The 13,454-nt window shown below is 41.6% G+C and overlaps 1 protein-coding gene across 4 annotated transcripts in view; it reads right to left on the bottom strand.

Moving 5' to 3' along the window:
- Window positions 1–13,454, bottom strand: part of Htt (huntingtin) — a 164,378-nt gene that overhangs the window by 134,696 nt on the left and 16,228 nt on the right. For all 4 annotated transcript variants that reach the window (XM_045161563.1, XM_045161565.1, XM_045161564.1 and 1 more), the window contains exon 3: window positions 4,911–5,031. In XM_045161563.1, coding sequence (XP_045017498.1) covers window positions 4,911–5,031 — 121 coding nt within the window. The remainder of the gene's footprint in view (window positions 1–4,910; window positions 5,032–13,454) is intronic.

Raw genomic sequence — 13,454 nt, 5'->3', positions numbered from 1 at the left:
TAGTAGGATTCAACCACTATTTCTGCAAGCTAGAAAGTCAAAACAGACACCCACTCCAGGAGATTGCTTCTGAAGTAATATAAAGCCCCTGAAATGTTTTTGAAATTTGCATGTGCACCATGGTGTGTGTGGGGGGCTCAGAGAACTAACTATTGGTTCTCTCTACCATTTTTTGAGACAGTTTTCTCTTTCTTCTTTCTTTCTATTGGAGGGGAGAGAGAGAATATAGGTGTGCCAGGGCCTCTAACCACTGCATACAAACTCCAGATGCATGTGCCACCTTGTGATACAGAGTATCTTGTTTTGCTGCTACAAAGTACACCAGTCTAGCTGGCTGGCAAGCTTCCAGATTCTTTGGGCTGCCTATTACCTTGGGATCACAGACTCTGGTGCTGAGTTGTGTCAGGCTTTATGTGGGTGCTGGGGAATCAAACTTGAGCTAGCAGGCTGGCAAGTGTCTTTAGCACCGAGCTATCTTCCCCCAAACTTTTAAATCTTGATTTTGCTGCAGCAGTTTGAAGAAGTGCTTAAATGAGCAAACCCAGCTCACAAACATTAAAAGACTAGTTCTTAAATAATATCACATCAAAGCTTGATTTAGCTGCATAAATGTTTTATGAACTAAAACATTAAAAAAAAAAAAAAACCTTTAACTCTTCCAGGAGGCCACAGTGGAGTGACACAGCTCACCATAACTTCCTCCTCTCATTTGTCACCCACATGACTACCAAACCAACCCAATAGGCCAGCCACCTCCTTCCTTGAAGTCTTCCTTCACCCTGGCTCAGGTCCTCCCCTCTGCCTAGAGGGCAGACTCTGAGCTGGACTTACTCTCCCCACTCCCTACTAGATCAAGCTTCTACACAAAGTACCCCACTGCCCACTTAAGGATCTGTAAGAGACTCTCCTCTGGCAAAGCATAAACACTTAAACTCACCACCTCAAGTTGAGGAACCCATTCTACACAGCAGAAGAGGCCACCTTCTCTATGTACCACCACTCCAGACAGAATGTCATATTAGGAAGAAAGTCTTTCCTGCCATCAGTATGTCATGTCTTCTCCACTTCCCTTAACAGAAATCACCACTGCCAGGCTAGAGATGGCTCGGTGGTTAATGGCACTTGCTAACAAAGCCTAATGGCCTGGATTCAATTTCCCAGTACCCACATAAAGCCAGATGCATAAAATGGCACATGCATCTGGAGTTTGTTTGCAGCAGCAAGAGACTCCACCATGCCCATATACACTCACCACCCCCAAATAAATAAATACTTAAAAAAAGATAATCATTTCACACCAGGTGTGGTGGCACACACCTCTAATCCCAGCACTTGGGAGGCTGAAGTAGGAGGATTACCATGAGTTTGAGGCCACCTTGAGACTACATAGTGAATTTCAGGTCAGTCTGAGCTAGAGTGAGACCCTACCTTGAAACACCAAAAAAAAAAAAAAAAGTAATAATAATAATAATATTCATTTCAGCTGGGTGTGTGGTGTGTGTCTTTAATTCCAGCACTCAGGAGGAAGAGGAAAGAGGATCGCTGTGAGTTGGAGGCCACCCTGAGATGACATAGTGAATTCCAGGTCAGCCTGGGCTAGAATGAGACCCTACCATGAAACAAAACAAAACAAAACAAAACAAAAAATCATTTCAACTTTCTTGCTGCCAAGGTGATATACCAAGACCTTGTACTTCATACAACATGGTATATGCAGACACACGTACTTGCCATCCAAGCCTATGATAACTTGAGGGTAAGAGTATGCTGCCTTGCTGTCAGATCCCAGGGCATTTTCAACATGAAGGAAAAATAAAAGATTCCCATTTTCTTGGGCTACAGACTGGTCCTCATAATATACACAGAGAAATTCTTACAAGGAAACCAAACTCCAGGCCTGATTGCCTTCCTGCCTATCTCTACACTGGCCTGTTCGCCCACCATGTTGATCTTCTGGCACAGGGTGCAAATCCAGTGGAATGCTGATCTACCCTGCTGGTTGACACTGATGCCTATAGCATTTGAGGAGGAAGAAATATTCAGTGATGCTAAAGGCCCTTAAGACAGCTATAAGCGAAAGGAAGAAAATGAGAAACTGAGCATGTCCTACACTCAAGGCTATACCATGAGAAGTTGGAGTCTGTGTCTTAGAGATTGGAGGCTGAGAATAAATCCAGGACCTAAAGATGCAACCTAAAGCCATGCTCTCATCATGATCAAAGCAACTTGTAGCAACCCTTTTTGGTTTTTCTGACTCTGAGGACCAAAGACCAAGAAGTGAATGTTGGGGCTGGAAAGATGGCTCAGAGTTTAAAGGTGTTTGCTGGTTTGATGTCCCAGTATCCATATAAGGCCAGATGCACATAGTGCATACATCAGAGTTCATTTGCAGTGTCAAGAGGCCCTGGTGCATCTATTCCCCTTCCTCTTCTTGCAAATGATTTTTTTTTAAGTTTTTCGAGGTAGGGTCTCACTCTAGTTCAGGCTGACCTGTAATCCACTATGTAGTCTCAGGGTGGCCTCAAACTCACAGCGATCCTCCTACCTCTGCCTCCCAAGTGCTGGGATTAAAGGTGTGCACCACCACGCCCAGCTACAAATAAATAAAAATATTTTGAAAAGAAAAAAGAAAGTGAAATGTCAGAGAATATCCAGCCAGCTCCTAAATAATAAAAGCAAAGGAGAGTTGGGTGTGGTGGTGTATACTTTTACTCCAGTACTTGGGAGGCAGAGGTAAGAGAATCACCATGAGTTCCAGGCCAGCCTGGGACTACAGAGTAAGTTGTTCAAGGTCAGCCTGGGATACAGTTGAGACCCTGCCTTGTGGGTAGGGGAGAGGATGTTTCTAACCACTGTGAGGCTCTTACATGCAGCAATCCTCAAATAAACATATCTGCATGCTCATATATGCATCATAAAGGCAGATTCCACTTACAATTGAGGAAACAGGTCTGTAGAAATTAAGCCCATTCTCCTAGTTACTAAGTGATAAAGATTACAATGTAGATCTCTGTTTGATCACTTGCCTAGCAGTGCTCCTCTGGGTCTGGAGACAAAAGGAGAACAGAAACAGGCCATCTGTAGTCATGCTTCTCCTCAGACAGGAAGAGCAGTATGATTTCCCTTCTAGGAAGGCTGGGCCCATGTAGGAAAGGAAAGGCAGGAAAGGATAACTGCTTGGCCAGTATAAAAATCTTATATTTTGCACAGAAAGATCTGGGGATGGGACCAAGGGTACAGTCTTGTTCTAAGATCCTAACTGGATTGGGGCAGCGGGAGGGGGGTGGTAAACAGGTTCACCTGTGTTAAGCTGGAGTTTCTGGTTCACCTAGACACATAATTATTGCTTCAAGGGGAGGAAAGAGATTGAACCACTTTTCTCACAGCCTTATCTAAATTTCATGGCCAGGACTCAAGGTAGGAGGGAAAAAGAAGAAAGGGAAATACTATGAATCACTAAATGGAAGACAATGAGATACATGTTCTCCTTAACCATTATTAAAAATAGTTGAAGAGGAAGAGTAGAGAACTATATCAGAGAGCCTTCATCAATGCTGGTCAGCTTGCACTGGGAGCAATACTTAACTCAGGATCCACAAAAGACCTATTCACAAACTCAGAGGCAGCCTGGAAGGTGACCAGAACAGGATGGGGACTCGTAAGAGAAGAATTTCAGAATGATAAAAACAAAAATGCTTTGTAAGACATTAAGAATGCAGGCATGGGAGCTGGGGAAATGGCTTAGCTGTTAAGGCGTTTGCCTGTGAAGCCTAAGGCCCCCAGTTCAATTCCCCAGGACCCACGTAAGCCAGCTGCACAAGGGGGCACATGCATCTGGAGTTCATCTGCAGTGGCTGGAGGCCCTGGCATGCCCTTTCTCTCTGCCTCTTCCTCTCTCTCTCTCTCTCTCTCTCAAATAAATAATAAATAATTTTAAAAAAAAAGAATGCAGGCATGAAAAGAGGAATTTAATATTCCATCACTGCTGAAAACAGGGAGGGAGAGATTATAGCTTCTACACAGATTAAGTACTGGGAATCAATGACAGAGCAAGATGGTGTCCAGCCTCTTTCCTCACCTCTTCTATCACTGCCATCCAGTGGCTATGGCTCCCTGGTTTAATGTTTTGAGCCATCCTTTCTTCTCACTTAGGTCATTTTAACTACAGCTCACATATTAATTTGAGAAGTTATATCTTTACCAGCAAGCAGTACTGCCAGACTTTATAAGGAGGGCAGAAAAGAGAGATGAAGAAATGCATGGGCTGGAGAGATGGATTAGCGGTTAAGGCGCTTGCCTGTGAAGCCTAAGACCGTCTGTTTGACTCTCCAGGTCTCACATATAACCAGACACAAAAGTGACGCAAGCATGCAATATTGCACATACGCACAAGGGGTGCACGAGCCTGGAGTTCCTTCAGAGCACATGAAAGTCTCTGGTGTGATCATTCTCTCTGTCCCCCTCCTCCATCTCCCTCTCTCTATCTCATAAATATGTACGCACGTATATACATACATACAAAAAGAAAGAAAGAAATGTTAGAAACACCAAAGCAAAACTTCACTCACCCACCACTTCTGTTCCAGGGCTTTGTGGTTCTCCAGAAGATGTTTGAACACAGTAGGTGCCTACAGAGCTATTTCTCACAAGAAATGGGCAGCTGGTAGCCATATCAGTGTCCTTCAAAACTGACCTATGTACTATGTGGGTGCAAGGGAAACATAGCTCCTGCTGAATGGGCACATTCAACTGGGCTCAGAAAATATATGAGCTCTTCCAAAGCACACACCAAAAATTAAAGACATGCAGAAATCCTGAGGATGCTTCACTCAAGATAGAAGAATGCTAAACAATGGCTTCTTAGCCCACAATGACAGCACTAAGGAACACATCATCCACATGGGTCTTACTTTGATAACTTTGTTGAGGCATTCATCAGCCACCATCCTGACATCTGACTCCGCATCATCACTGCACAGCAGAAAAAGTTCCATGGCGATGCCCAGGAGTTTCTGGAATTCTGGAGAATTTCTAGGTTAAGAGAGAGAGAGAAAAGTTGTCTCAGCCAGGAGGGACCTGGAGAGGCATGATGATGAAATGTAATAAAGCACCATCTGGTGTCCTGGATAGAATATTCTAGAAGAGAAGAGGAACAGCACATGAAAATTAAGGAAATCTGAAAGCAAGTGGACTGCAATTAGGAGTTTATCAATATTGTGAAAATGTATCATGTTAATAATAAGATACCAAATAAGTGGGGTTATCTTCTCTTTTTGTTTAAATTTTAATATAAAAACCTTACAAAGGGGCTGGAGAGATGGCTCAGCAGTTAAGGTGCTTGCCTGCGAAGCCTAAGGACCTGGGTTCTGTTCCCCAGTACCCATATAACGCCAGATGCACAAAATGGCACATGCATGCTGGAGCTCATCTGCTATGCCCTGGCATGCCCATTCTCATATTCCCACCGCCCCCCTCAACTCTCACATCTCTACTTGCAAAGAAATAGTAATAATAAAAAATTTACAAAGACTCTGTTTCAGATACTTAATTCCATCATAGCCACCTATTATGCAAAAAAGTTGCTTTTACTCTTCCTTAGGATGTCCTGGAGCCATGGAAAACAAAGGACTATACATCTCCTCTGTTCCTTTCTGCCTCAATTCCATCATACTCTAAAGTGGGCCATGTTCCCCTGCCTTGTACAAGCTCATTGATGACACACTCTGCTGCAATAAACAGAGTATCAAAGTCACAAAAACTAGAAGCTAAATTCTTTACATAAGCTTAGTTGAGAGACCCTGTTTAGGCTGTCATTATCCACCAGACTAACCCCACCATGACAGAGAAAGATTGGTGGATCATGTGCAGGAAACTCTGAAGTACCCCAAATCAGTGACACACACAGATTCTCAAAGAAATCCAGAAACATGGCATGAGCTATTCTTTTGTTTGTTTTTGTTTTTAAAGGTAGGGTTTCACTCTAGCTCAGGCTGACCTGGAATTCACTCTGTATTCTCAGGGTGGCCTCAAACTCACTGCAATCCTCCTACCTCTGCCTCCTGAGTGCTGGGATTAAAGGCATGCACCACCACGACCAGCTATTCTTGAAACATCAAAAGCATATTGTCTCAGGATCTCACATGCAGTCCCTACATCACCTCTAAACAGTAATTCCTTCCAAGACTGGGAAGATAGCCATGAGCCTAAGAGAAAGAAAAGGACATTAGTAAGAAGCAAGACACAGCAAGACACAATTGGCAATATTTCAGACCTTAACTACAGGGACACAGCCAAGAACAAGGAGCAAAGGAGGGAGTCTGACATGCTATAACAGCATTCACCAATGTCAGAATTTTCCTGAGTTCTATGAGCTATCCTTGCAAATTACTAAACCTGAGGAGGAGGGTCATAAAAACACCAGATTGATCACTCAGTGGTCTCCTACACCCTTGTGATGAGTATATAAAAAGAGGTCTTGTGAAACAAAGCCTGTAACTTGTAGAATCTCACAAATCCCAGGAAGAGAGTCAGAACTGAATTGACATATTGGAGACATGGTTGGTATCAGTTATAGAACTGCCTGGTGATGGCAGTGGTGGTGGTGGTAGTGGTGATGATGGAGGAGGAAGAAGAAAGAGGAAGAGGAGGAAGAAGAAAGAAGACCACCACCACCACCATCAAATTTTTAAAAGTCCTCATTTTCAAATACCACCACTTTCTGGTGGGTTAAGGGTTTGACAAATAGGGTGGGAAGACACTCAGTTCATAGCTAATAATAGCTAACTATTTTAATATAGGAAACATTCATGTATTTAGCCCAGCCATTTTCTTTTGTTCTTTTTGTGTGTGTGAAGAGGTCTCACTATGGAGCCCAGAATGGCCTCTTAACTCATGATTCTCCTGTTCCTACCTCTTGAGGAGCTGAGATTAAACATGTGCCACCATTCCTGACTTTTGGCTCTGTCACATTTCTTTTTGAACTATTGTGTTCTTTGCCTATTTTCCTACTAGTATGATCTTTTCCTTAGTGATATATAATTGCTATTCATACTTTTTCATTAATACTCTCCCCAAGTTTGTATAAGGTAGATTTTGACATTTTAAGCCACTGTTGCAGTCAGGTTCGCATTGCTGGTAGAAATCACCCAACCAAGAGCAGCTTGTGGGAAAAAGAGGTTTATTTTGGATTACAGTTTCGAGGGGGAAGCTCCATGATGGCAGGGAAAACAACGTCATGAGCAGAGGGTGGACATCACCCCCTGGCCAACAACAAGTGGACAACAGGAAAAGGGTAGTGTGCCAAACACTGGCATGGGGAACTGGTGGGCTGGAGAGATGGCTTAGCGGTTAAGCGCTTGCCTGTGAAGCCTAAGGACCCCGGTTAGAGGCTCAACTCCCCAGGACCCACATTAGCCAGATGCACAAGGGGGAGCAAGCATCTGGAGTTCGTTTGCAGTGGCTGGAGGCCCTGGTGCACCCATTCTCTCTTCTGCCTATTGCTCCCAAATAGATAAACCAGAAGGCTGCCCCCAACAATACACCACCTCCAGGAGGCTTTAATTTCCAATTGTAATCAGCTGGGTAACCTAACATCCAGAACACCTAAGTTTATGGGGGACACCTGAATCAAACTACCATGTACTCATGAAGTGAAGGCAGGAGGACCAGGAGTTAAAGGCCATCCTCTCATCCTCAACTATCTAGTGAGTCTGAAGCCAGCCTGAGCTACGTAAGACCCCGTCTCCAAAAAACTTAAAAATAGAACCAGGTGTAGTAACCCATGCTTATAATCTCAGCACTTGAGAGGCTAAGGTAGGAGGATCACTGTAAGTTTAAGGCCAGCATAGGCTACAGAGTAAGTTCCAGGTCAGCCTGGGTTACAGTAAGACCTTGCCTCAAAAAAATTAATTTAAGTATATAAACAATATTCTAGTCAAAACAATTTTTCCTTTATAAAGGTATTATCCTTCTTTAATCTGACATTTTCTTTTTATAGCAATAAATTCATTTTTTTCTTATTTATGAAATCAATCTGACATGTTTGCATTATTTGACCTGAGATAGCTAGTGGGGGGCTGTATCATTTCCTTATAATATGAATACACCTGTTATCACAGATAGATATATACATGCACATATTTACACCCACACCTCTAATTCTCTGTCCTATATGTGTTTTAATGTCCAATTCCACTACATGATAAAAAACTGAGGTCAGGAAAGTTAACCTCAGTCTTCACATAATTTCTGCATACTTATCAATTCCTTAATCTTTATATTTTGTGCTACTTACAAGTTAGAGCTTTTGTATGTGCATATGTGTGTTTATGGTATGTGGATATGTGGAAGTGTGAAGGCATGACTGCCCCAACACACATGTAGAAGTTGAGGACAACTTCGAGTGTCAGTCTTTGCTGTCCACCTTGTTTAAGCCAAGGTCTCTTGTTGGTCAGCACTGTATTCACCAAAACAAGTGGCCCACGAGCTTCTGGGAAATTCTGTCTCCATCTCCACTCTCATCATATGCACAATGGAATTACAGAAGCCCACCACAGTGTCCAGCTTTGACATGGGTTCTTGGGATCTGAACTCAGGTACTCATGTTTGCAGAACAAGTACCTTATCCCACTGAGCCATCTCATCCCCCAACTTGGATCTTTAAACATTATAATTCTTAATGATTTGTCTTTATGTATTTCTATGAAGGTTCTGTTAAAAATAAATGCCTAATGCCAGGTGTGATGGTGCCTAACTTTAATCCCAGCACTCTGGAGGCAGAGGGAGGCGGACTGAGGCAGAGGTAGGAGGTCTGCTGTGAGTCTGAGGCTAGCCTGGGCCTACAGAGTGATTTCCAAGACAGCCTGGTCTAGAGTGAAGCCCTACCTCAAAAAGGGGAGGAGGGGCAACTAGAAAGATGGCTCAGCAGTTAAGGTGCTTGCCTGCAAAGCCTTAGAACCCATGTTCAACTCTCCAGGTCCCACATAAGCCAGATGCACAAGGTCACACATGCACACAAGGTAGTGCACACATTTGGAGTTCAATTACAGTGGCTCAAGGGCCTTATGTGCCAATTCTCTCTCCCTCTCCCTCTCCATCTCTCTGTCATACTAAAACAAAAACAACAAAACAAAAGAAAACAAAATCAGGTGTGGAAGCACACACCTTTAATCTCAGCATTCACTAGGGAGGCAGAAGTAGGAGGATTGCAGTAAATTCAAGGCCAGCTTGAGACTACATAATGAATTCCAGGTCAGCCTAGGCAAGAGCAAGAGCCTACCTCCACAAAAACAAAACAAAACAAAAACATGCCTAGGCTCATCCACATCAGAAAGCATAGTATCTGGAAAAGCAAGCACATTTACTAGATGCTTATGTACATTTAGAGCCCAGTAGCTTAATCACCAAACTGCAAGCTACAAAAGGCTATAAAATCATAAGATACATGACTTTCCACACTAAAAACTTCAGAACTGCCAGTTAAATAAACCTCCAGAGACAAAAACCAGCATTATCACAAAAGCTAGGGAAAAGTTCCACATGTTAGTCATTTTCAGACAACAGGAAATGTCAGTCACTAAAAAGTCTCCATAAAAATATGTTTAGAGAAAATATTCCCTTCAGCTCTATCCTCAGAAATCCTATAAAGAACGAAGAATCTTAAACAAACTAGTTCTTCATCTGATGAGATCACAAAATATTCTGGCTCCAGAAAATATCCTATCATACCTGTCCTCTGCAGAAGTAAAATGAACTTTATCACCATTATTTCATAAAAGCAGAAGAGCAACCCAATATAAAAGCTACTAGGTGCTATTATTTTTGATTTAAGATGGCAAATAGAACAACAGATTAATCTTAAGACATCTCAACACATTTTTCTAATATGTGAGTCTAAACCAACATTCTATGAATTCCACAGGCAATTTTCAAAGACCAAAATGGCGAGCATAAAATTTAAAGTATTCTGACTAAAGTAGATTATGTTCTTTGGGTCAGCAGCTTTCAAAAGTAAACAGTTATTCTCTAGGATGTGGGTTGTAAACAGTTCACAAACAAAGCATACCCAATGTTTGCTAAAAATTTAATGACAACCTATGGCTCTGGACAAGGTGCATTATGATGGGATATATTTCCTGTTGTCAGCAGCCAGCAAACACCTTAAAGCAATTTCTTCTTCATAGTGCTTCACAAATAACATCTGGTCCCACAAGAACTCTGTAAGTGGGGCTGACATTTCATGAGTGAAGCAAGAGAGGCTCAAAGACATAGAAACTTATCTAAAACCACCCAGTTCATATAGGAAGTAGAAACAGAATCAACACTCTGTGCAACTTTTGTCACAGTGCTGTTTTCTAAAGCAGCATGCTACCTTAAAATATTTGCGACCTTTTTAAAAATATACTTAATTATTTGAGAGAGAAAGAGACAGAGAGAAAGAGAGTGTGTGCACAAGTGCACACATCAGGACCTCTACCTACTGCAAATGAACTCCAGAGGCAAGCGCCACCTTGTGAATTTGGCTATGTGGGTACTGGGAAATTGAACCTGGGTCCTTAGGCTTCACAGGCAAGTGCATTAACCATTAAGCCATCTCTCTAGCCCAGAATATTTGTATATTCTTTTTTAAAAAATTATGTATTTGTGTGTACATGCACATACTATGGCATATGTGTGGTGATCATGTCTATATACAAGGACAAGACATGTTAAGACTGAATGGAAGTATATCCAGCTCTGTGACAGAACAATTCCGCAGCAACAAGTAATGATAAATTACATATAGAAATATTCCTAAAAGCTTTAGTTGTATTCATTCATAACTGAAAAAATATATATATATCTGTCATCTTTATAACGGATAAATATAGTCACAAGTAGCCATATTTTAAAAGATTACAACAGGGGCTGAAACGATGGCTTAGCAGCTAAGGCACTTTCCTGGGAAGCCTAAGGACCCAGGTTCAATTCCCCGGTACTCACATAAATCAGAAGGCACAAGGTAACACATGTACCTGGAGTTCATTTGCAGTGGCTAGAGGCCCTGGCATGCCCATTCTCTCTATATATGCTGCTCTCTCAAATAAGTAAACAAATTTTTAAAAAATTTAAAAAGATTACAATAGTGATAAGCCCACAAATGCATGATTTCATAGGCATCAATAATAAACAAACACAGCCAGGCACAGGAATCTATAATCTGTTGATTCTGCACCTGTGACAATGAAGTGTAAGGGAAAGTTATTTGCCACAAAGAAATCAGAAGTCCTGGGCTGGAGGGATGGCTTAACGATTAAGGATTAAGGCATTTGCCTACAAAGCCAAAGGACCCAGGTTAGCCAAATGCCTAAGGGGACACACACGTCTGGAATTCACCTGCAACAGCTGGAGGCTCTGGTGCACCCATTCTCTCCCCCCCCCACTCTCCCTCTTTCTCTGTCAAATAAATAAATAAATAAAAATATCAAAAAAAAAAAAAGAAGAAGAAGAAGAAGAAATCAGAAGTCCTATTACCAGAGTAAGGAGGTACAGGCTTGGAAAAGAAAAGCTTTTGGGGCTGTTAGAAATGTTTCATCTTGATGTGAGTGATAGGAAGACATGCTTTCATGTCCATATTCACTTAGCTATACACTTAAGATCTGTGTGCATCTAAAAATCTTTACACAATATTTTTTTTTGATTTTTTGAATTAAGGTCTAGCTCTAGCCCAGGCTGACATGGATTTCACTACGTATTCTCAAGCCGGCCTTGAACTCATAGCAATCCTCCTACCTCTGCCTCCTGAGTGCTTGGATTAAAGGCATGTACCACCATGCCCAGCTTAAAAATGTTTTTATGTGAAAAAAAAATTCCCCTAAGCCACTGCTTTTCATTTCTTAAAATTGGAGTAAAATATTCACAACGTAATACTCTATATTAAGCATGTTTACTTACACAGTTTAGTATATTCATATTGGCATACAACTGTCACACTGTCCATTATCTCTTTCATCTTGTAAAACTGAACCTCTGTATTCATTAAATAGTACCTCCTCACCAACCGTAACTCTGGTACCCACCATTCTACTTTCTGTCTTTATGAGTTTGTTTACTCTAAGCACCTAGGTGCAATTATTCAGTTTATCTCTTTTGGTGACTAGTGACTTTTTCTTTGCAATTGTATTTTTTATTTTCAAAATGATTTTCCAGGTGGCTTCACATTTCAGCTTAACTTACTAATTATTTTTACAGAGCTAACTATAATTTTCTAGATCTTTTGATTTTACTTTCAAAGAATATCTTTTCCAGTTGAGTGTGGTAATACACACTTGCAATCCCAAAGGGAAGCTGAGGCTGGAGGAAGGTGAATTTGAGAAACTCCTGGTTGGTATACCTAGCTAGTTCCAGACTCGTTTGAGCTATAGAGTGAGACCCTACCTCCCTCTTTCCTCATGTGTGTGTGGGGGGGGGGGGTCTGTTTTTAAGACAAGATCTCACTGTATAGCCCGGGCTGGCCTGGAACTCAATGTAGTCTAAACTCACACAAATTCACCTGTCTCAGCTTCCGCAGTGCTAAGATGATAAGATGAGCTACTACATCTGACTGTATTATTTTTTTTTCCACAAATGGGTTTTTACCTTATCAAGGGCCAGAAGAGAGAGAGAGAAATACTCATGCAGTATGTTATCAAGCGTGTTTTGATAAAGGTCCTCTTAAGAATAAATACCACCTTGCTTGAAAATCTGTTCTGTAAGTGGAAGCTTAAAGCAACATAAAGTCACAGGAATGGAAGACTTTGAGATGACAGCCAATGTGGTCACTACAGAGACATTTCTTTTTTGTTTCTTTTTGGTTATTTGAGGCAGGGTCTCACTCTGGTCCCAAGCTGACTTGGAATTAACCATGTAGTTTCAGGGTGGTCTCCAATTCACAGCGATCCTCCCACCTCTGCCTCCCAAGTGCTGGGATCAAAGGTGTGTACCATCACACCCACCTTACAGAGACATTTCTAAATGTATTAGTGCTACTCACAACAAATGTTTTTTGTTTTTTTAAGTGGGAATGTGAGTACTTAGTTTTTCTCAAGTTTCTGTAAGTACTAAAATCAGGATTCTCTTCTACTGGGAAAAAAAAAACATGTATTTATTCCAATAAAAAGAAAGCCAAGGAAAGTTTTTCATACTTGCCAATCTGAGTAACATAATCAAAAAATCATAGGTGCAAGTATTTCCTATTCAACTGGATTGAGAAGTGTCTGGGAGATATTAGTAAAGCACAGTTTGTGAATGTCCAAAACGATTTTCCCAGACAAGATGCAGCAAGGGGGATAAGACCTATTCTGAATGTGAGCAGTAGCATCTATACAAACTGGGAGCTGGAGAGAACAAAGGGGAAAGAAAGAGGTAGCCCAGGCACAGGCATTCCTACTCGGCTTCTTCCATTTTCCCTTCTTCTCTTCTTCCCAGCCATTCCAAAG

The sequence above is a fragment of the Jaculus jaculus genome, chromosome 11, assembly GCF_020740685.1.
Source record: "Jaculus jaculus isolate mJacJac1 chromosome 11, mJacJac1.mat.Y.cur, whole genome shotgun sequence".
Taxonomy (NCBI): domain Eukaryota; kingdom Metazoa; phylum Chordata; class Mammalia; order Rodentia; family Dipodidae; genus Jaculus; species Jaculus jaculus.
This window is presented reverse-complemented; position numbering and strand designations above follow the sequence as displayed.